This window comes from Mus caroli, chromosome 6 (genome assembly GCF_900094665.2).
Source record: "Mus caroli chromosome 6, CAROLI_EIJ_v1.1, whole genome shotgun sequence".
NCBI classification, from domain to species: Eukaryota; Metazoa; Chordata; class Mammalia; order Rodentia; family Muridae; genus Mus; species Mus caroli.
In genome coordinates this window covers 19,643,559-19,666,888 of record NC_034575.1, presented here as the reverse complement: position 1 = coordinate 19,666,888, position 23,330 = coordinate 19,643,559, and the positions used below count along the sequence as shown (strand labels likewise).

At 40.1% G+C, this 23,330-nt stretch overlaps 1 protein-coding gene across 5 annotated transcripts in view; it reads right to left on the bottom strand.

The window, feature by feature from the left end:
- Asb15 (ankyrin repeat and SOCS box containing 15) overlaps positions 1-23,330 on the bottom strand; it is a 44,902-nt gene that overhangs the window by 7,660 nt on the left and 13,912 nt on the right. The window contains exons 1-8 of one of the 5 annotated variants that reach the window (XM_021165204.2): positions 21,404-21,515; positions 12,499-12,588; positions 8,902-9,010; positions 6,967-7,019; positions 6,747-6,878; positions 6,219-6,377; positions 2,751-2,996; positions 1,071-1,242 (exon numbers count right to left, since the gene is read on the bottom strand). In XM_021165204.2, the coding sequence (XP_021020863.1) occupies positions 1,071-1,242; positions 2,751-2,996; positions 6,219-6,377; positions 6,747-6,878; positions 6,967-7,019; positions 8,902-9,008 (869 nt within the window). In that variant the 5' untranslated portion in view covers positions 9,009-9,010; positions 12,499-12,588; positions 21,404-21,515. Of the gene's footprint in view, positions 1-1,070; positions 1,243-2,750; positions 2,997-6,218; positions 6,378-6,746; positions 6,879-6,966; positions 7,020-8,901; positions 9,011-9,115; positions 9,216-12,498; positions 12,589-21,403; positions 21,516-23,330 lie in introns of those variants that run through there. The other 4 variants (XM_029478643.1, XM_029478642.1, XM_021165202.2 and 1 more) reach the window with 4 other exon arrangements.

The following is a 23,330-nucleotide window of genomic DNA, read 5'->3' as shown; positions in this document are numbered from 1 at the left end:
GAGGAACAGGACTTGTCCAAGGTCCTATGTTCCATGTGAAAGGAAGGGATGGCATTTTAATCTTTTGATTCTTACTAATTCTTTCTATTTCATTGATTCTTAAGCCATCTATTAAAATTGCCCATGCACATTATGTATCCTATATAGCTCACGATGAATTCTTAGTGAAAAGCACAATCTTCAGTATTCTATCAAACTTGAATCCATCCAGATGAAATAACTGTTCCTAGCTCATGTTTCTAAATACATGTGATGAATGCTTGTGAATTTCACACTTCACTAACCATGTAGACACTCAGGAGAGCCACAACCAGGGATAACTTGATCTCCTGTGCCTAATTCAGAGCTATCATGTGTGAATTTATGAACACTGGGAGTAAATCCAGGTAAACTTTAACAACATGTCACTTCGCATCAATTATGCGTCACTGGTCCCTTAACTTTGCCAGTGTGGCTACCAGAAATAAGAAAGCCAAGCTGACTCAAAGTTTTTGAACTTGTGTCATAATTTTAATTTCTTAAAGCCACCTCCTCTTAATGGATAGTTTAATGTTGTGATTCTAGGCTTCTATTGCTGTGTTGCTTATAACATTTTGCTGTTGAAAAATTCCACTCAATCTAAGTTACAATGAATCGTTTCTACTTACCAATATATTCACCATTATAGTATCGTATACATCCTGCAATGCTAGGAAGTGACTGAAGTACAACACAGAAGCATTACAAATTCTAACCTTCAGTCAATGGCAAAATGTTCAGAGACTTTGTAGTCATTTGTTGAACTTTTTTTTTAAACACAGAAATGCCAGTTGGTGAAGATTTCTCAATTACAACTTTATTCCTCTACAAGGAATACTTTTCATATAAATATTATAAATGCATTCTGGGAAAGTCAAGAGTATATAATGTAAGGGAGAAAGTTATGAAATCATTTTCAAGCATTGAAATAAAAAGATATGTGTGGCTACTTCCCTTTGAGATTTGGAGACTATCACACAACCAGAGGTTGTACTGTACACATGCCACAGTGTTTCTATAACTTAAAGCGATTGCCTTAATATCTTACTTACAGATAATGTCCCTCATAGGCAGCTCGGTGTATGGGAAGATGCCCTGCTCTGTTGGGCACATTGCCGCTTCCTCCGTACTTCAGCAGGAGGGAGATGCAGTCTGGGTTTCCTCCCCCTGCTGCCTCGAATAGCACAGATGCCCCATCATCCGCCAAAGCAAACACATCACCACCTGGAGGTGTAAAGCACGTGGCTTAGACGGCTGAGCAGTGTTAAGATAGTCTGTTAAAGTAGTCTGTCATTTTTTTTTTCTTTCTAATAAAAGCGTAACCATTCAATAACATCTAGGCAACATGCTTTGTTTCATTAAACTTTCAAGGAGAGCAAGTCACAAAAACAGGAGTGAAAACAAGTCAATCATGCTTCAAGAAATATGATCATAAGACTTTTTAATTTGATGATAACAGGTAGCATTCTTTTAATTCAAAACATATTTATGGATATGTACAGGGAGAAATTCTCTGTGTGGCTCTAAGATGAATAAGCCTAACCAAAGGAGCTTAAAGAGCAAATGAAGAGGTAACTAGAAAGCACACAGTGTAGCCAGCTGCAGTGGCAGCTTTAGTAGAACACATACCATAAAGGGAAGAGAACCATCTTTGATACTGGACCTACTCCTTACTTCATGAATTGGGATAGGGTTTTTTTTTTTTATGTGTCTCTGTTTTTTCCTCTCTGAACTAAACTAGCTTATTCCCTAGGAAGTATGTGGTAATTCAATGAAGTTACATTGGTGTACTGACTGGTTTTGGGTGATCCAAAGCTGGAGTAATCACAGAGAAAGGGGCCTTCCTTGAGGAAATGCCTCCATGAGATACAGCTGTAAAGCATTTTCTCAATTAGTGATCAAATGGGGAGGGTATATTGTGGGTGGTGCCATCGTTGGGCTGGTAGTCTTGGGTTCTATAAGAAAGCAAGCTGAGCAAGCCAGGAGAGATGGGAAAGGATTTATGAGAATGTCTCAAGAGACTCACTTTGAATTTTACTGAATATTATCCTAAATGAGAGCATGGATCTGACCTAAATTGATGAAGAGAGAACACCCATATTCTATTTTGCCTGGAGTGGGATCTGGAGTGGATTAATGAAACATAAGCCTGGAATATCAAAAGTTGTTGCAGTGGTGTTTTGAATAGAATACACTATTGATGTTGCACTTGAGCAAGAGGCACTAAGTTGTAGAACATAGTATGGATTCCCTGACAGGAAGAGTGGAGATCTGGAGAATAGTTAGCAAATGGTCACACTGGTCCAGGGAAGACTGGAAGGACCTGACTAAGAAGGCAGACAGATGGCAGCATGAAGATAAGACAGACTTTGGTGCTTTCCAGCAGTTGGGCTTGGGAAAGAAAGTGATAAAAGACTGACAGATAAATCCAACCTCTCCATCTGAGTCAAGAGGGATGGTGACATCAGCAAGTGGAAGAGAGGAGAAATTCAGCCAAGATGACAGTAAAGGTCTTCCCAAATCTATGTGGAAACTAGGCTGCCTCTAGAGAAAGCAATCAGAGCTGGTCTTGCAGATCTTTCTTGGTCATAATGAATGGAGCTTACATGGTGAAATAGGGGTTTAATGGGGGCTAGGATAAAACCCCACCCATTTATACTCAGGAGGGAGGGAGGAGCCCGAGCAAAATGAAGAGAGTCTGAGAGCAGGACAGAGTAACTCACTTCACATACCTTTGTGAATAAGATGTTCTAACACGTCACAGTGGCCATACTCAGCAGCAACTCCTAAGGGTGTGACTCCGAATCCGTCTCTCAGGTGGACGTTGCCTCTGTGATTCAATAGCAGTGTGATAATATCTTTGCGGCCTTGCTTAGCTGCCTCATGCATTGCTGACCATCGTTTGACACAGGGCTGGTCAAGGCTGGTGTTGTATTTAATCAGTGCAGAGACCATGTCATAGGAGCCCCTCTTTATAGCTTGAACAGGAAGATTAACATGAAGTTGCCTTATCAACATGAGGATTTTATATGGAACTAATTTATTTAAACTAATGTCAAAATAGGTAGAAGCCATCCCGTTTCCTCTAGAGAAGGATATTGTACTTCTTGTGAGCTTTTGCTTTCTCGTGCTCAAATTTCTATTTGTGCAGTCTGAGTCTTCAGGTCTCAGAGTGGATAAGAATTTCATGAAAAATGTTCATCACCAAGTTAGAACTTTGTATGTACTCATTCCAAACTTCAATCTCTTTTCCAAACAAACAAAAAAAAAATGGGAACATCCTATGTATGTTGTACAAATTAAATAATGTATGCTAACTATTTTGTATAGTACCCAGTATAAAATATGAGTATAATAAATTATTCTTAGTATTGGTTGGTATTATTTCTAAGATGCTGGTCCTCCATAGATAAATATTTATCAGATTTCTTCCCCATTGAAACAAATATTTTTCCCTAACAAAGATAGTATTCATCAGCAAATTGTACTTCAGACGAGAAACAGGTGAAGAGCTGGGCCTCAGAAGAGAGAGGTGAGGCACATCTCTTCCTCTGATTCTATGTGCTGATAAACACCTCTTCCTGAGCTCCCCACCCGCCACTGCAGTTCTGAGGTGCGTTATCTCATCTTAGCTGCTCTCACTGTCAAGAGCAGTGAGCTTGACTTTATCTTATTGCTATTGTTTCAGATTTTTAATTTTGGGGGGGGGGAAATCTCATGATCATGGGTCTCTTCCCTTTATGATGCCACCTTTCTACATCCCTCTGGAAGATGCTGTTAGCATGATTAACCTTTATTTATGAAAAAAAGTGTATGCAGGGGATATTCAATTAATTTCTTAAAATTTATATTTTCACTTCTCATTTAATACTTTGGAAGAAGGTAGTTTCCATAGAAATAATAATTCCAAAAGTGGGGATTCATCCTTTATAGATAACCTTAAAGACTGTCTAAACTAATAACAAACTGACATAGTTAAACCCATAAGGCACATTATTAGTTTAATATAGTTGATAATAAAATATGAGCTTATGTATAGTTTTATACATACTCTTTTTTGTGGGTTTTTGTTTGTTTGTTTGTTTGTTTGGTTTTGGTTTTTCGAGACAGTCTTTCTCTGTGTAGCTCTGGCTGTTCTGGAATTCACTTTGTAGACCAGGCTGGCCTTGAACTCAGAAATCCACCTGCTTCTGCCTCCTGAGTGCTAGGATTAAAGACATGCGTCACCACGCCCAGCTTTTGTGCGTATTTATATACAAATTTTATTCAATTTAAAAATTAGATTTCAATTACTTTATTAGAAGCTATATGGTTTATATATTCAGATTTTTAATTAGAATTGTATTTCATTAGAATTTGTATTATTTAAGATGTCCTTGGAAATATGTGGCTTGCTGGCTTCCACTTTTTTCTACTTTGTCATTTTCTTCCTTTTTCTGAATACATGAGTTTCCTTAGTAATTTACATAGCACCTCCAAGTGATTTTCTGACTCAAAAAATGCACAGAAAAGGGAGCTCTGAGATTTCTGGGTAAGGATTGAAAAAGTGAAAGAAGAACAAGCTAAGGAGGGTGCACTGAGACCCTAAGGCAAACAGTTCTCAGAGCTTCTTCCATACCCAGCCGTGCTGACTAGGGTAAGCATGGAGATCCAGCAGAGGAAAGGTGACACCACATCCCCTGGATGAACACAGAGTCCATCCAAGGGCAAAAACCATAGTAAGTGTCAGATTGCCACAAATCTGATACTTTACCACTCATCAAGGAATGCTAACACGGCTGTATTAGATGGAACACTACAAGTCAGAGCCAGATGGGTGAGCGGGATGAAGGGTCCTGGGTGGATTTAAGGTTATTTTGTTTTTTGTCATCTGAACATACTTCATGAATAGACACAAAGATGAAGGATTAAGTCGAGAAAAACATTAAAAATGGAATTACATAGAGAAAGGACCGTTCCCCCCTTATCTCTCCTTTGTGTGTTAATGATCCATGAGCGGCAAATTTCAAAGAAACCCAAGAGCAAAATTGATAAGCTCACATGGATGATCCATTTTCTTATAAAAGTCCTATTGATGCTATCTCTATATTCCTCAGGACAGTTCAGGAAATTCAGGCCACGAGCTTCTGCAGACGTGATGGCTTTTTAAAAATTCCCTTAATTTACTTTTAGTATGTGCTTTCTTTGTAGCATTTACATTAATTTTCCACCTACGTGGTGTATCTAGCTCTTCTACAAATTTTAAACAAAAGAGTGATCGATGTCCTTAAATCCAGAATGCCCAGCAACGCATCTAGCTTAATACGACTTCTCTTTTCTTGAGGAACTATCACATGTGAGGATGGAAAGACCCTTACCACAGCTTCACAGCCAAAATGTAAATCCACAGATCTCAGGTACCAAACCCCAAATTCTCATTCCATCCACGTGTCCCTCAGAAAAGCCGATGTTATTTTGGGTTATACACAGTCAATCTCACCTCTTTCTTCTTCAGTCATCAGATTCTTTTTGTAGTTATTGTTTGTTGTTTGTTTTTCAAGACAGGGGTTCTCTGTGTTGTCCTGCTCTGTAGACCAGCCTGGCCTCAAACTCAGAGGTCTGCCTGCCTCTGTTTCCGGAGTGCTGGGATAAAAGGGCGTGAGCCACCACTGCCTGGCCAGTCATCAGATCTCTTATTCAAGATTAGCAGTGGGTGAAGATTGAGAAGCTGATGCACAGCGAGTTTCAATTGCCACCCTTTCCACACAGTGCCACTGCTGACCAAGCTCAGTATCGTCCACAGCATCTCCTCTTCTCTGCAGTCTCATTTGACTGTTCTGATGGGGGAACTGATGCTCTTCTTTTTGTCATCCTCTCTAAGGCACGTTCTCTGGCAGCATCTTGCACACACAGCTCTCCCTCTCAGCTTGCCCCTATCTCATGGGCATTCCTTTAGATTTGACACCTATGGTGTCACTGAACTAATTTAGGACCCTCCCGGTTTTCTGTACACCAAGGGTTAAACTTTGTGGCCAACTTTCATGATGCTTTTCATGGGACAGGATAAGGAAATTAACGGGCAGGTGAAATATGGCTGGGAGCGTAGAAAGGTTGAGGAAGGGAAGGAATTCAGGCACAATTTTAGCCACTGCTCAGTGGTTTCTATAAAACACTTATTAAACATTTATATTTGTCAAAATTCTAGAAAAAAAATCATTTACCAATCAGAAGAGGTGTCTCTCCTTTGTCATTTTTGGTGTTGGGCCAGACCCCTTTGTCTAGCAACGTCTTGACATTTTCCACCAGACCAGCTTTGACTGCCAGAGTCAAGGGTGTTTCTCCATCACAGGTCTTGAATTCCCAGAGTGTCTTATAGGATGCTGAGGCATGAAAGCATTTTGTTGAAAAGTTAAAAACCACATCTGCTTCTGTGATTTTTTTATATAAATCAGAATCATCTTACATTATATACATAATATTGATTAAAATAATTAATAATTAATGAACTGATAAGAGAAAATACATTAAAGTAACTTGTGACCTATGACACACTTTTATCAATCACACATGGTGACAGTCACTTTCTACCAGCCTGGACAGCACTCTTAGGTGAACAGACGCAAAAGTTCATTGGCAGAGGCCACAAATTGTGCTTGACTTTCATTCTGCCTTTTATTTTGGCTCGTTATGTTCAGTTGGTACAACAATAATGTCTACATTTTTACTCTAGTTTTTGCATGTTTTCTTACCATCCAGAACAGTCTCAAGTATCTGTTGAATGGGTTGAACTACAGCTTCATGCAATGGGAACCATCCTTTCTCATCTGCTTCTTCTAGTGCATATTTATATTGCACATACTCCTGGAGCTCAAAAATGTGACCTACACAAAATGAGTGGACGCATTACACACTGGCCCTGACGAGGTGAACACTCAGTTCCACCCCCTTGTAGCATGCATGCCCACTCACCTTGCCTTATGGCCTCCACAAGCTTTTTGTTTTGATCACTTAGTTGTACCAATCTAACAGAGAAAAAGAAAAACAGTCAAGGCTCATTCGTCCTGGTGATGCACTTTGAGGATCTAAACAATAAGCTTTAGTTTTCATAAACATATATGCATATATCAATTTTCAAGAAAATCATATAGCTGATTTTCTCCACTTGAAAATTTCTCCAAAGCCAGGCACAGAGTACACTAGTAAGGAGAGCAAAGCAGAGGATGAAGAGGTTTTGGGGGTCTCCCCAAGTAATAGGAATGGGATAAATGACTGGAGTCAAAGTCAAGGGGTTTGGGGCAGGTCATAGCCCAACTTCATGGCTCTGGGAAAGTGTGTTAGCCTTTCTGCGTGTTGTTTTCTTCATCTGGGTGGGGTTAAATAAGAAGACTCCTCCTATTTTGAAAACTTTGTGCTCAGCAAATGTTACCAGTTACCTCTTAGTAACTGCTGAGAGATACTGGGAGTTTATGGCCCATGTGCATGTTAGAAGTATATAACCAATTGATTAATAGGCAGAGCATTTACTGACTATACTCCCGTTCAGTGGCCCAGCAGTCAGGAGTTAAGCTCCTAGGGCAATTGTGTGGCACATTGCTTCTTAAATGGAAACAGGAACGTCATAAAAAGGTATTAGCTCTATTAAGCCGAAGTATCTGCTAACATTACAGGTTTCTGAATGTCATGTGGGGAGCTCTCAGAGTCGAAAATCAGTCTGAGGTTTAAACACTATGAAAAAGTTTAAAGACCATACATTTTATGTAACACGCACCCTTTTAAAAATTAAAAGATTTATACGATCTAGTTCCATGCTCACATTCAAAATTTCAAGAGTAGAAGAGTTGGAGAGCTTGCTGCAGAGGCATAAGGACCTGAATTCAGATTCTCAGCCCATGCCTGTAATCCCAGGTGGAGAAGAGGATGCCTGGGGTGTACTCAGCTAGGCAGTCTAGCTAAATGCCAGATACAGTGAGAGATACCATTTTAAACAGAAAGATAAGAAGAGGAAGAGACTCATTATTGATCTCTGACCTTGCTAGAGGTGTGTGCAACTGTGCTCATGAATGCATGCAGACACACACACACACACACACACACAGCACACACATGAACTTCACATACATTTCAAAAGCAATAATTTCATAGCAATGGGTATACTCATAAGCACTAGTAAGTTCCAGAGTATAAGATTCTAAACATGCTAATAGAATGTAAAGGTTAACCAAAGCCTAATTTTTCATGTATCATGTATATTAAGTACTTATTTTTGCAGTTTTAGATTCTATTGTTACTATGCTTGCAACATCAATTTTATGTATGTTTTTTGGTTTTTGTTGTTGTTGTTCTTTTTTTGTTTGGTTGGTTTTGGTTTTTTCGAGACAGGGTTTCTCTGTGTAGCCTGGGTTGTCCTGGAACTCACTCTGTAGACCAGGCTGGCCTCGAACTCAGAAATCCACCTACCTCTGCCTCCCAAGTGCTGGGATTAAAGGCGTGAGCCACCACGCCCAGCTTATGATGTTTTAATGTGTCTACTCACAAGGGTTAGCTAGCTGACAAGGTGGCAGCTAGCATACATACAGACCTCTGTCTGACTATTTTGCACTGTCCTCAAACTCTACTCATTGTTCCTCTTATAAGTCCACATTAATTTAGATTTTAGGCAATCTCCAAACAAATTCAGCTGTGGATTTCCCACTTAGGAAATTTCCATTTTCTACATGAGATGCATATTTGTAGAACAGATTATTAAAATATCTGCAAAGTCGACATTTTTAAGTTGTTAGGCATCCCATCCTAAAAAGAGTATGCATGTCATGGGGGAAATAAGCGGTTTCTATAGAGGAGGACTGAGTCTTGCAGCAAACGTCTGCCATAAAGGAAGTTGTTGAGGGTTGGTGAGCACGTTACCTTTTAGGATGGAATACAGCCTGGCTCGCTTCAATGGATTCCTGAATACAGAGCTGAATGTCATAACTTGCAAGATGGTCATCGTTAGGATCATCATTAATATCCATATCTGCAAATAATTTTGAAAGAGGTGATTTCTTAGTCTCAACAAGGATTCCGAACAGTAGGTGCAATTCACATCACAAAGGCAAAATGAAAAAGAGAATATATTTACCTTCTCTGGGTAAATACACACAAAGACCTAAGATCTTAATCCATGCATGCGGAAACTCCATCCTATTAACTTCAGAGGTTCCGTTGAAACTTTAGTTACCTGCCCCTTGAGTGTCTATGTCCTCTACCTGTGACTTTCCAGTACAGTCTCCAGAAGGGCCCGTGGTCTTTCATCATGCTTCTGATGGATAATATCTTGGGCCCTATGTGTTTCCATAACACACTAGAACCTTAGAACTCAACTGGAGCAAAGGGAGTCAGTCAGCACAGATCCTTTCGTCTACAATCCTTGGATGTCAGGTCCGATGCTCTCAGAACATCATTGGCACATTTGAGATGAGGACCATCTTAACATCTGTTATACCAGCAGGACTAGCACTTCTGTAGATGCCCACTAATTCCTCTGACCATTTCTGTCCACCTGTCACAAGCCACTGCTTTTGACCAGCCTGTCTCCCCTGAGGATACTATACAAAATGAAAATACGTACTCGCTGTGCTTTTTAAAAAGATATCTAAAACAAACAAACAAACGAACAAACAAACAAAAACAGATATCTAATTAGAAAAGTAAATGTCTCTCTTTAATGTTAAGTCAGCTCCTTTGGTGAAAGGCAGGACATTTAGTAAGTATAGAAGCTGAAAATAGTCCTACAGTGGGGTGACTAAGCAATATGAAATTATCATTAGTTAGCAGTTCTGCCAAGCCCACTGCATTCCTTCTGACATTTGACACAGCACTGGGCTTTTTAAAGGGGAGAAACAGAAGCAAGGTCTGCAAGCAATTTCCAGACATAGTTGACCTGTGCTATGCATCTTCTCAGCTTTCAAGGTCAGATGATCTTGAAAGACAGATCTAAATACAGGGCTAGCCAAGGGCTCCAATCTCAGGACAGACTGCACCAAGACTGTAACACTGTAAGGATTTTTGTTCATTTTGCTGGAATGAGCCTTGTTTGGTGGTATACCCTTTGTAAGTACCAGCACTTAGGAGGCTGAGATAGGAGGGTCACAAGTTTCAGGCCACCATGAGCTGAAATGATAGGACCTTGTCAAGTTATTGAAACAAACAAAACAACAACAAAAATATTGTTTGGGATAAGCAGCCTGACCAATGTTTTGAAACAGAACAAAGAGGGGAGATGGATGTGAGAAGGTCCTACACTCTTCTGAGCATACTCCCTAACGCTGACGTAACTGTCTCCTTGCGGGCCAATGCGCATGTCTGGGATATTCTTCACCAAATAGATTCAAGTGCTCCATATTTATTTAGTATAAACGGACCCATTGCGTCCTGACCATCGACGGTAAGTACACAAGATCAGAGAGCTAGGGTGCAACCTCAGTGTCTGGAGAAGAATGTCTGCATGATCTGGGGTCCTCACATGTACTGTGAATGGCGACTGGAGGACAGAATAAATGCATGAAGAATATCTAGTTCTTCCTTGTTCTTACCACTGACCATTTCTCTCAGGAATGCGGTTCTTCTTCCAACGGAACAAACTGACTGCTAACTCTGGATCTGGCATCAGTTTGCTCTGCTTTGTGTTTTTACATCTGGTGCTTTCTTCAGAAGGCTGTCTTGGCTGCTCTGCACCCTGGTCCCCACCGCTTCGAGTCTGGCACAGGAGTCTTCCTCCTACAGCAGTCCTTATTGGAATTCTCCCTTCCTCTTTCGCCCTCTTTCTGTGAAGATTTCTTCTTATTCGACATTTTCCTGCCCTTTGAATTTACATGCATTCCATATTTGCTTTGCAAATTCCTCTCATACTTGTGTTTTTATTCTCACTGGACTAGTGTTTTCCTGAGAGGGAACAAATCGCTTTCTCTCTCTAGAAGTGCTGGGGACCCAGGGCTTCACAAGGCAAGGCAAGCACTAAACCCCACCCTTGGCCAAGGTTTCTCTTTTATTTTATAGTGTTTTCTTTGTTATTCCCACCCCTAATTTATCTGCTTTCCAAAGTGGCAAATGATTTCTTTCCATGGTGACAAGAAAAGTTCTTGACACATTTTTTTTTTAAAACAGTATGCACTAAGTTCTTCAGACAACACAATTACATGATGCAGTTAACCGTTAAGCACTGCTGCTTTTCTTGCTGATGTGACCGCAGGCGTAGGGCTTGTATGGTTATGGAATTGGTATGGGGTGCAGAGCCCCTCACCTGTTCAAATACCCAGTTGAAATCTAACCCTGATTGAAAAGTGGGCAACCGGTGCATGAAGCACTGCTTGCTCCTTAGGGACTAGAGTTAGTCTGTGAAATGGGTCCCTAACATTTTCAATCATGTTTTACAAATCACCAAGAGGGATGTTATCAGCTGGGCATTGGGAGGCAGAGGTAGGCAGTCTATGTGAGTTCCAGGACAACCAGGACTGTTACATAGAGAAACCCTGTTTTTAAGACAAACAAACAAACAAGCAAACAAACAAACAAAGGAGAATGTTATCAGTATTCTTAGCTGTTTTATATTTATAATAAAAAATCCTGGTAAAATCATGGGGAAACCATGATAGAACAGCCCGACCCGACAGGCTGTCTTCAGAAGAACTGACAGTTTAGATGACTGTAGATTCAATGTGCATGCAGTCAGGTATTGGAATGGCCATGAAGGGGGTGTCAGTGGAATGGCCCAGAGGTATGAAGATGAATGAGGAAGACAAGAAAGGCAGTTAGAGAATGATTGTTCTCTATTGAAAATTTGAAATGACTAAGCTGATGGATCAATGGGAAATTATTAAAGAAAGAGCTGCTGCAGGATATGAAGAAAAGTCCAGTGGCATTTCGGCATCAAATATCTTACTTCTCCATCTAGAGAAGTAACTTGGCTCTCTATTAAGAAAAGAATGTGCTGTAGAGCATTTAACATTGTTCTGGAGATCTCTGTCTCTTGCTCCCCCACGTGTGTGTGTGTGTGTGTGTGTGTGTATGTGTACTGTGTGTGTGTGGTATGTTGTGTGTGTGGTGTAGTGTGTGTGTGTTGTGTGTGTGTTGTGTGTATGTATGTATGTATGTATGTATGTATGTATGTATGCATGTTGTGTGTGTGTGTGTGTGTGTGTGTGGTGTGTGAGTAGCCCAGCAGTCAAAGTTGGGTATCTTCCTCTCTGGCTCTCACATTCTTTTTGAGGGAGACCCTCTCACTGAACCTGGAGCTCACAGTTTCTGACAGACTAGCTGGCTAGTGAGCTCCCAGGATCCAGATGTCTCTTTCCTCTTCAGCTTTGCGGTTACAGATGTTCATCGCCATGGTTGGTGTTTCATATGGATGTTGGGGACCTGAATTCAGGTCCTTACACTTACACTATAGGCACCTACTGCCTACTGATCAATTTCCCAGCCTCAATAACAAGAGAATTTTATGTGAATTGATTTCATTTACAATACCTGTTATCCTGGCTGAGGGCTGGATTCTTTCTCTGGAGAGACGTCCCAACTTCGAATACAAATTTAACTCATGAATACACCGAAGCTCTTCTATGTTTTAGATACAGTTTAAAAAAAAAAAAAAAAAGCTGAATCCCATATTTCTAAATGCTAAGTCCCAAATGTTTAGTTAAGGTTTCAATGGTTGTCAATTTGTTTTACAGATGGGCTGAGTTACAACCCAAGTTTAGATGTGGAGCAAAAGAAGTCTGGTGACTCTGCAAACACTAGAACATGTTTGGAAAGAAATAGGATGGAGACAGTACCATAAGCCGTGAATCATGGAGGGCTGGCTTAACCTTGCAAAGCACTTTGCACACATGCCTGCTTTGAAATCCTTATTTGGACTGTGTGTTGTAAGCATTATGGATCAGTGCAGGTAAGTGGAAGTTGAGCCTTATCCACTGAAACTCTCACAGTTGATAACAGAGCCCCAGGAGGGGAAGGAGGGTGTGCTCTTCCAAGGCCTCTCAGAAGCTGCAGTCTGTCGCTTTGAACAGAAAACACTTTGATCCTGTTTTTGACAGTCAGCTCTGGGTGACAATAACTTCCAAAAATAAACAGCAGCTTGCAAAGGCGCATAAATCATTTGCTTTGGCTCTGCACGGGGAGGTTTTATGTTGCAGAGAGTGGTCTGAGGTTTCCTAAGTTTGTCTTCATTCCGTACTTTTTGTTTTGGAGTCGAAACATCACTGTCCAAAAAAATAGAATCAGCATGCCAGTTGGTGCCTGACTGAAGTAGTCAGGAGGTTGGGATGATGTTGCAAGGCACAGTTAAGGAGAGAGTACCAGGGTAGGGTGTCTCCTTGCATCAGATTCTCTAAACTACCTCCCATCTGCACTGATGCCCCACTGTCAAGGCCATTGGTAGGTTCATGATACCCCTCAGAGCATTCCTTGAACGGTGCTAACTTCTCTGTCAGGAAGACAAGGCTTTCCCTTTTTCCAAAAACAAGGATTAAAAACCCTCACATTTTTCATGAACTGTCTTGTAGGTTCACTCCTGATTACAACCAAGTTTGTTGCCCCACCTGCCATGACTCTGTCTTGGGCATAACGAAACAAGGGAGGGGCAAGAATCAGCTGAGTGGACAGTTGCTTTCACTATACAAGGAAAGGCTCTGTCCATAAATATCATATTGCCCTGAGCACCTGTCAATCACTATCATTCTGTCTTATTAGTGGGAGAATCTGTTCTTTACGGCACATTGTCCCCTCTCCCAGTATCCCTTTGAAAATGCCAGTAGCAGCTGGACACTGTGGCACAATCCTCTACTCCTAGGTAGCATATAGATGACTGAGGCAGCAGAGTCTGAGGTCAGCCTGAGCTACAGAGCAGAGATCACTTCAAAACAAAGAAATAGATGAACAGGCCAGAAGTAAAATGCCAGTGGCACCATGTTGGTCTCCACTATAGAGCCAGGATTTCTAGAAAGAGTTTCAGGAGGGGCACATGTGGAAAGATAGCAGATGGTCACAGGCTGAAATACCATGGGAGGTGAAAATGGACTAAAACAAGGACAATCCTTAAAAAAAAAAGTACATGTTCTTTCTCTTATGCAAGTGTAGCTCATACTCAGACCCCGGGGTCCCAAAGGAAGTGCAGGTGGTCTGCTGTGTGGACTGCTGAGCCTCGTTCACAGAGGGATTTCCTGAGTGGTGAGCTGGTCTCCTGGCATCCCAGAGAAATCATGGGCATTTACTCTACCAGAGAAAAGTCGAGAGTGAAGTAGAAACATCTTCCAATTTCTGGTTTTGTTAAGGAAAGTTATAATTATTTTAAATGTTGTTTATTTTTATTTATCATCATTATGCAATTTGTATTTCTAATTTTAGGAACATAGCAAAATAAAATATTTTAATGATTTTGATGCTTATTAGTGGTCATACACTGTTCTTTTCCCAGAGTCCCTTAGTACTAAGTAGCAAACTAGGTACAGGGTTTTTTGGTTTTGTTTTTGTTTTCTTATTTGTTTGTTTGTTTGTTTTTTCGAGATAGGGTTTCTCTGTGTAGTCCTGATTGTCCTGGAACTCACTCTGTAGACCAGGCTGGCCTCAAACTCAGAAATCCTCTGAGTTCCAAGTGCTGGGATTACAGGCGTGCGTTATCACTGCCCGGCAGATACAAGGATTTCAATCACTGATGTGAGCAACAGAGTTCGCTAGTCCTGAAGAGTTAACAGAGAAAGTAATATCTATCAGGACTGGGCTTCACTTCACAGTCACATGTGATCCTTTTTTAATTAACAAAGTTTAACTATATAACTAGCAATTATTTTTTATGATACTTGTCTTTATATATATATATATATATATATATGAAAGTCTGTGGATGATGGGAAGAACTTGATAGATCCAAATAGTGTCTTTATTTCTTAATGGCACGAGGTATCCTTCTGACACATGTAATACACATACACACAGAGAGAGAGAGAGAGAGAGAGAGAGAGAGAGAGAGAGAGACATTAGTCCAGAAAACAAACATTATTTTCGTGTTTCCTCAAAGATATATAACTTTATATTTTCAAAAAAGAAATGAAAAGGCAGATAAGACGATAAATCCTCGTGTAATGACGAGTACACAGGGAGAATTTAGTGAGAATTGGCCAGAAGAATGAATAGTTTTAAGATGAGACAGGAAGTAGATTTATCTTGTCTTCTCTTTGCATCATGCATACCTTTTTTGGGGAGGGGGGCAATTCACTTTCAGTTTTAGGATCTCACTAATTAATATTTGATTTCTGTGTAAATTCTCTATTGGTAGGACCTGCCCCACCAGCTTGGTTATCTCCAGTTTCATGTAGCAGAAGGAGATATTTTCCTCTCCATTCATTTCTGAGTCAAAAGCATTGTGACAGAAAGCAGGAGGAAGCATGCTAGCTTTAGGAAATGACTCAGAGTGCAGGAAGGAGCTCTCTGTGCCTATGCACATGGACTTCCAGAAGGAAACAAGCTCACAGGAAAGGGAAGAGCCCTGCACCAAGGATCGATGGAGTAGCTTCCCTTAGAATGTTCACAGTTAAAAATCTTTTCTTTATAACTCTCCATCTAGACATTTACCTTACAAACATGTTCAGGGTTGGAGGAAAAGATATGTATGTGAGGATGTTTATATTAATTTAAACAGTCAAAACCTTAGAAACAACTCAAACGGCCAGTGTTAATGAATAAGGAGACAGTGACACACACAATCAATAGTATACAATAAAGTTATTAAAATTCATATATGAGAAGAATCTTACTATCACACTTAATAATCATCATTTAGCCAAATACAATCAGATGTTTTCAAGAAAATGAAATTGATTTTTTTATTTGCTCAGTTTTACTAAGGTAAAGGAAAATAAGACTTAAAATTGTATATCTTAAGGCTCAGTATTACTTTTCTACTGTTGTGATAAAACACTATGGCCAAGATAACTGTCTAGGTTAGACTTTTACTGCTGTGAACAGATCATGACCAAGGCGACTCCTATAATGACAGCATTTAATTGGGGCTGGCATACAGGTTCAGAGGTCCAATCCATTATCACCAAGGTGGGAGCATGGCAGCATCCAGGCAGGCATGGTGCAGTAGGAGCTGAGAGATCTACATCTACAGGCTGCTAAGAGACTAGCTCCCAGACATCTAGGATGAGAATCTTTTTTATTATTTTTAGGATGAGGGTGTTAAAGCCCATGCCCACCATGACACACCTACTCCACCAAGGTACTTCAACAAAACCACACCTCTTAATTGTGCCACTCCCTGGGCCAAGCATATAAAAACCATCACAGTAACTTATAAAAGGAAAGGTTTATTTGGGGCTTATGCTTCTAGAGGAATAAGAATCTATTACCATCATGGCAACAAAGTGTGGCAGCAGGCATTATAGGCAGCAGGAACAGCTGAGAGTTCACATCTCAAGCTACAAGCAGGAAGTAGGAACACACGTTTATATTTTCAAAGCCAGTCTCCAGTGACAGATTTCCTCCAGCAAGGCCACACCTCCTAATCCTACCCAAACAGTGCCACAAAGTCTGGATCAAGTATTCAAATGCCCATGAATATGAGAAAAATCTCAAGTACAAAAACCATCATGGATACATAACTTGAAAATTCAATATACATATGCATTGTGATTTAGTCTGTATAGTTAATTTGAAAATGCTATCATACATAGCTAGTTTTATTTTTGGAACAACCATACTAAGAACAGTGTGGGAATGCCTCAAAAACATTTTTTAAAAATAGAGATAAATGATGATCTACTCTATTTCTAGGAATTTCTGGAGCATCTGAGATCTGTACTCTCATGCCCGCTGTGGCATAATTTGAGATGATCAAAGATAGAATCAAGTTAAATGTACAGGTGAATGGATAAAGAAAATGCGCTGTATATTACTATGGAATGTTGTACTGTCAGAAAAAAGATGGGAATGAAGTCATTCGTGACAAGAAGGATGAAGCTGTAGAACATTGCATTACATAAAACAAATAAACTCCAGAAAAGATATTGCAAGGTCTCAATACATGGAATCCAAAAATGTTGACTCACAGGAACAGAACTGGATGGGACTAGTCAAGGGCTTTGAGGTGGGCATTTAGGGAGATGTCTTTAAAAGGGTGTAAAATTTCTGTCGTGCAAAATAAAGAAATCCAAGGATCTATCATATGGCAATGATTCTACAGCTAACATACAATATCCTACACTTGAAATGCTTGAATTTCATAAAAACAGGTGAAGCCCAGTGTGGACAGTTCTTGGTGTGGGGAAACAACAGAAGTCTGATCATTTACCTCTCTTAGTCAAGTGCAGGTGTCATTACCTTAGCTATTACACATCTGTCTACTCAGGAAGAAATGTTTATATTTCAATAATTAGTGAGAGGCAGCTCCCAAGGGAGATTATGCCAATTTCAAATAACTTAAAATGTGCCTTTGGCTTACTCATTTGGGAAAGGTGAATGAAGAAATCAGCTACAATCACAGTAAATACATCATAAATAATATGTATATCATGTGTACATATTCATGTGTGTGTGTGTATAGGGGTGTGCATGGGTGTGGAGGCTAGAGCATTTTCTGGAATAGTTCTCTACTTTATTTAACTGAGGCAGAGTCTTTTTCTGAACTCAGAGCTCAATGGTTTAGCTAGTTTAGTTAGCTAACTTGCCCTAGGGATCCCCTATTCTGCCTCTAGAGGGTTGGGATAATAGGTGGCCTCTATGGCCACTTTGATTTTTTTTTTTTTTGGTATAAAATAGAGTTTATTCAGGGTATGGGGAGGGGAGTTAAGAGGGTAGTAGAGGCANGAGAGAGAGAGAGAGAGAGAGAGAGAGAGAGACAGAGAGAGAGAGAGAGAGAGACAGAGAGAGAGACAGAGAAGAGGAGTAGAGGAATAGGGGAGTAGGGGAGGAGAGGAGTAGAGGCTGGCCATGAGCACATGGGGGGGGGAAATGGGGAGAGAAGGGGGAAGGGAAGAGGGAAGCAGGGAAAGAGCAAAGAGCAAGAGAGCACTTTGGTCTTATGTAACTGCTGGGAATCTGAATTCTAGTTCTCACACTTGTATGGCAAGCTCTGTATACCCCGAACCATTCCCCAAGCCTCTTATTATTTTTATGCATATGCATATGTATATATACACACATGCGAATATGAGTATGCATACATCTTCTTTCTGGAAGTATTTGTTCCTAGGCATGGCTCATTTCATTGGACATAAAAATTCCAGTGCAGTACTCAAGTCTATTTGAGACTCACTCAAGCAATTCTGAGTTATTGTATAACTTAATATTTTGTGTTGAAGCCATGCACAAGTGATTAATTTTCTCTTGCTGGAAGCAGTGGAGAATAGAGGCTGAACCTCTGCTCCAGTCCTGGCCTGCCTATTATCAGCTGCCTGGTTATCAGTAAATACTTCCAGTCATTATTGGATGGCTGAACTTTTCTGGAATGAGGAAGTGTGAGCTTATGTTAGAGCACTTCTGACTCAACCATAGGCAGGTCCTCTAGTATCTCTAAGATTTTATTCTCTTTCCTTTTCCAAAGAACCAGCTACGAGCAGAGTTGAAACTCACCAGGTAGGTCACATAAATGTCCCATTTCCAACATGCCCGGTGCATGTATACCTTCAGCCTCAGCCCAGTGCCAGGGGATCATTATCTCCTTGGAGAGGGTGATGCCTTGTCTAGGTTTATGGTTTGTGAGGAACATAAAACTCCTATCCCTACCTTGAAAGTGAAATGCAACAGGCTCAACTTCTCTCTGGGTTCTTGAGAACTGGAGCCCTTTTAAATATCTCCTTAGAGGCTGTCAGGACTCCAATGAGCCTTCTTCTCTCAAGGCTGCCTAGTTTTTCTCACTGTGACATAGTTAAACTTCCCTTGTCATCTTGACAGCTTTCCTGTGAATGCACTTATTTACTCATCTCTTTTTGAAGGAGCTCTGACCTACAGGCTCTGAGTGCAGCCCAACATGTGCAGGCAGGACAACACACCATCAAGTGGGTATACCTGCCTCTTTCTTATACATTACACATCTATTAACTTAGGCCAAAAGAGATAAGCTTGGAGGCTATCATGTTGCACGATGGATTTGAACTCCTGCCCTACGTTCTGCAATCTATATATTTCATACCATTTGCTAAGCCATTCTCCACGCCACTCTTTGTTTATTTCTCCTGTCTTTCATCTTGCTTAAGTTTGAATTTTATTCCCATCTGCCAAGATTGGATGCATCTCTACCCTCCCAACGATCTGTCTATTCACAGACTTAATAAGCAAGTCTTATATGTGCTTGTGCTCTGCTGTCAAGGACAAATGTGGAACAGAAATTAACACAGGACAGAGGCTTCCAGGCTGTCATAGATGTTACTTAGCATCCTTGAGAAAGGCTGTTTATTCACTTAATGAATTCTCTTGAAGACATTATCAGTACTAATGTCTCCTTTTCGATACTCAGATCATCACAGAATACAATACCTTGTTGAGAGACAGCTTCATAGTGTGGAAAACATCTCTCTATGGATAGACAAAAACACTTGTCCATGGGTTTCCAACAGTAATCGTCTTAAGGGATTCAGAGTATTCTATCCATCATTCAAAAATACATATTCAATGTCAGCTGTGTTTCAGGCTCAGGACCCTCCAGACAGTATCCAATACAGAGACCCACTTTCCAATACAGTATAGATATTATTAGAGTTTCCTGCTTTTAAATACTGTGTTCTAGATGCTGGGTGATGGCACAATCAGTAAAGCATCTACTGCATAAAGAAATGAAGACCTACGTTAGCATACCCAGCACCCATATACAAACCAAACCAAACACAAACAAACAAACAACCTAGCATCATAATCTATGTTTGAAGCCCTAGCTCTGGACTCAATGTACTCATTATCCAGGTCCAGCTGAAGAACCTGTCTCAAAAGATAATCTAGAGAGTGATGAGAGTGGGAGATGCCCAGTGCTGACCTCAGGCCTCCGTATGCACATGAGTATGTGTATACACATACACATGTGCAAATAAAAAATAATAAACGGGCTATCAAAATAGGTTAGTTGGTAAAGTTGCTTGCTGCCATGTGGTAAAAAAGAGAATCCACTCCTGAAAGTTCTCTTCTGAGCTTCACAAGTATGTCATGACATGAACATGCACCTACACATGTATACACACATATGTAAACAAGTGTAATAAAGACTTATTAAAATAAATCAATCATTTAAAAAACAATATATGGTAGACACTTGTCTGGTGCTCTTTCTGCTCTTTCAGGGTTAGCACTAAGGCAAAAATCACAGTTGTTCCTCAGAAAGTATGTATTTAGTGAACTTAAAAAAATCACCATAGCAAATGTCTACTGAAGCCTCATGTACTGATTGCATTATATAGATTGAGTAACTCACTGTTCACAACACACTCTTCCAGTTTCACAAGTGAAACCAAAACCAAGTTTGCCAGGCAATCTGCTCATGCGCAGACATCAAAGGGATGGTGGAGATGTGGTTATCTCTAACAGATTACACAGGTCTAGCTGGTTCACTACAGCTGAAGGATTCTTGAAATGCAGGTATCATTCTGTAACTTACAAATTCATAAACCTCAGAAAAAGTTTTGTAAAATAATTTAAACAATTCACAAACTAATTGACTCCAGGGGGAAACATAGGGCATATTTTCATTAGAAATTATTAGGTACCCTTATAGAAACAACTAAAGTATAAAATTATGATATTTTTAGTGCTTCAACCATGAAGCAGTGATAGGTATTCTTTAGAAATAAAGCCATTTTCTATATTGACAATTTCCTATAAAATTTTCAGGAATAGCCGAGGAGCATTGGTGTCTGCTGCATCTTAAGGCCTTGCAGCCCCACAAGTCTATAGTATCATCACACGATTACATTTGCAGATCTACCCAGTTCAACATTTTTCTTTTCCATCTTAAAGAATAGTTTTTTTTAATCTGAACACAAAACATTTATCTTTTGCAATCAGTGATAAAAATGAGACTTTGGAGAGATTTATGTTAATTACTGACAAATGTTATTTCTACTCCCTAGAAACCATGAAAAAACATAAGGCTCTTGGGGATCTACATCATGCAAATGGGTGTTCCTCATTAATATATTCCTACTTGACCTCTTTTTCTGATGATATAATTCTGTGATGCATAATAATTACTGAGTTGATGGTCTATAAATCAACAAATCGATCCCAGCTTTATGCTATAATTAGATAGGTGAGCCCATAGGTGACCAATCAGGCTTGAAGTGATGAGTTTCCACCACCCTCAATGTGCCCATCTGTTCCAAATGTTTCCAGTGCTGACACTCCCTCCATAAGCAAGCTGGTGAGGTACAGATCAAATAGTTCATAATCTCACCTTTTGGAATGATCGTCTTGTTATTCTTACCCGGGGCCTTGGCTTCCTAAACCAGAGGAAGTGCTGTGGAGCTAATGTGTTCCTCAGTGTATCTAAAATTAAGTATTCAGTCGGTTGTTAAATTAAGATCTGACCTTGTGCAGCAGAAACACAAGTGTTCCCTGGCACCCAGGAAAGAATTACCCATGACTTCTATTGACTCTCATCAAAAGAAACACAAGCCCATGGAAGAATAATAAGATTAACTGTGTTCTGATTGGTTCAAAGAGTTTACAGAAAACATGATCTGCCAACTCAGCTCCAGGGAGGCTCCGTGCTGGAAGAGCAGACCTTCTACCCACAGAAGTCAAAGCAGATTGTAGAATGAAATCAAGACGTAAAGTTGTGATTTCGTGTGATTTCAATACCAACTATTTTTTTCATTCCTCAACTTTTAGACCCAAATCAAATGACATTGGATGCAATGATCTTACACCAACTTACTGTCTTGACTGTGGTTTGCTTTTAAGAACTGCCAGACATGTACTGATACAGAGCTCTCAGCTGTATCCATTCTGACCAAAAGTGCACAGGTCAATAAGCAAGTATATGGAATAGTGGGGTTTTTTTTCAAATATGTAGCAGATGTAAAGCAAGCAAAAACAAAACAGAAAAATATTTTCGTTTAAGGGGCTATATCCTTAAAGGGCCACAAAATCAGAAGAAAAAAATTAACTACAGCTAATAAAACCTGCTGTTTTATTTACCAGTTTCCTGGTGGGAACAACCTGCCTGGAGATTTTTTTGACAGGGCTATCTTTGTTACCCAACCACTGTCAACATTCACAGAGCCATCTGGCTTCTGTCTGTCCCTCTCCCTTTTCCAGTGACACAACCCTGCCCAAGGATCTCTGGCCTCCAGACTTCTGGGGTTGAGTGACATTTCCCAGCCCTCATCCCACAGCTCCAAATTGGCTTCATTGGCATTGACCTTCCTGCCTTTTCCTACTGTAGGATTCTGGGAGAAGAAACAGGTTAGACTTGAGTTTTCTTTTCACCTCTTTGTCTTTGGAGCCATTGAGGAAATATGAATACTGTAGTAAATCTGCCATTGACCTTCTACTTCAGAAAGACACAGTATGGAAGGAGCAGGCCTCCTGCCTGCCCTTTAGCTGTGATAAACAAGGAGTGCTTCTGTCATCCTTGGAGCAAACTTTGAAAGACAATTTACATTTATAACACTGTAAACTGAAGACTGCAAAGTAAGGGATGTGGATTAAGAGTTATGTACATTTTTAAAATTATTAACCTGATGGAACTTTTTCATAAAATTGTTATCAAAGACACTCAAGATGCTATCTGCTTCAGTTTTTATACAATGTTGTTTTAATGTCTATCTTAAAAATTCAAGTAAATATTTGGAGTTTAGTAGAATTTATGGAAAAAAGAGAAAACATGTTCAAATGTGGTTCAGCACATTGCAGTGATGTCTTTTGATCTTAAAGCATTTTGTGCTATCACATATATAGAATAGTTACTGTATATTTCTGTCCCAAATCAGATTCAATAGAGTATTTAAAGTGGCTCATACACACACACGCACACACACACACACACACACACACAGAGAGAGAGAGAGAGAGAGAGAGAGAGAGAGAGAGAGAGAGAGAGAGAGAGAGAGAAATGAGAACCTTTGTGATTAAGGACTTGATGTATTGAATAACACACTTACAAATAAATACTGCTTTACCTCATTGTCTCAATCACCTTTAGAGTGTTAAAGCAAACTCTATTTGCTTTAGAGTTTGAGTCATGTGTAGTAGCAAATGCCTGTGATGCTAACACTGACTGGGGAGGCATAGGCAGAGGCAGAGGCAGAGGCAGAGGCAGAGGCAGAGGCAGAGGCAGAGGCAGAGGCAGAGGCAGAGGCAGAGGCAGAGGCAGAGGC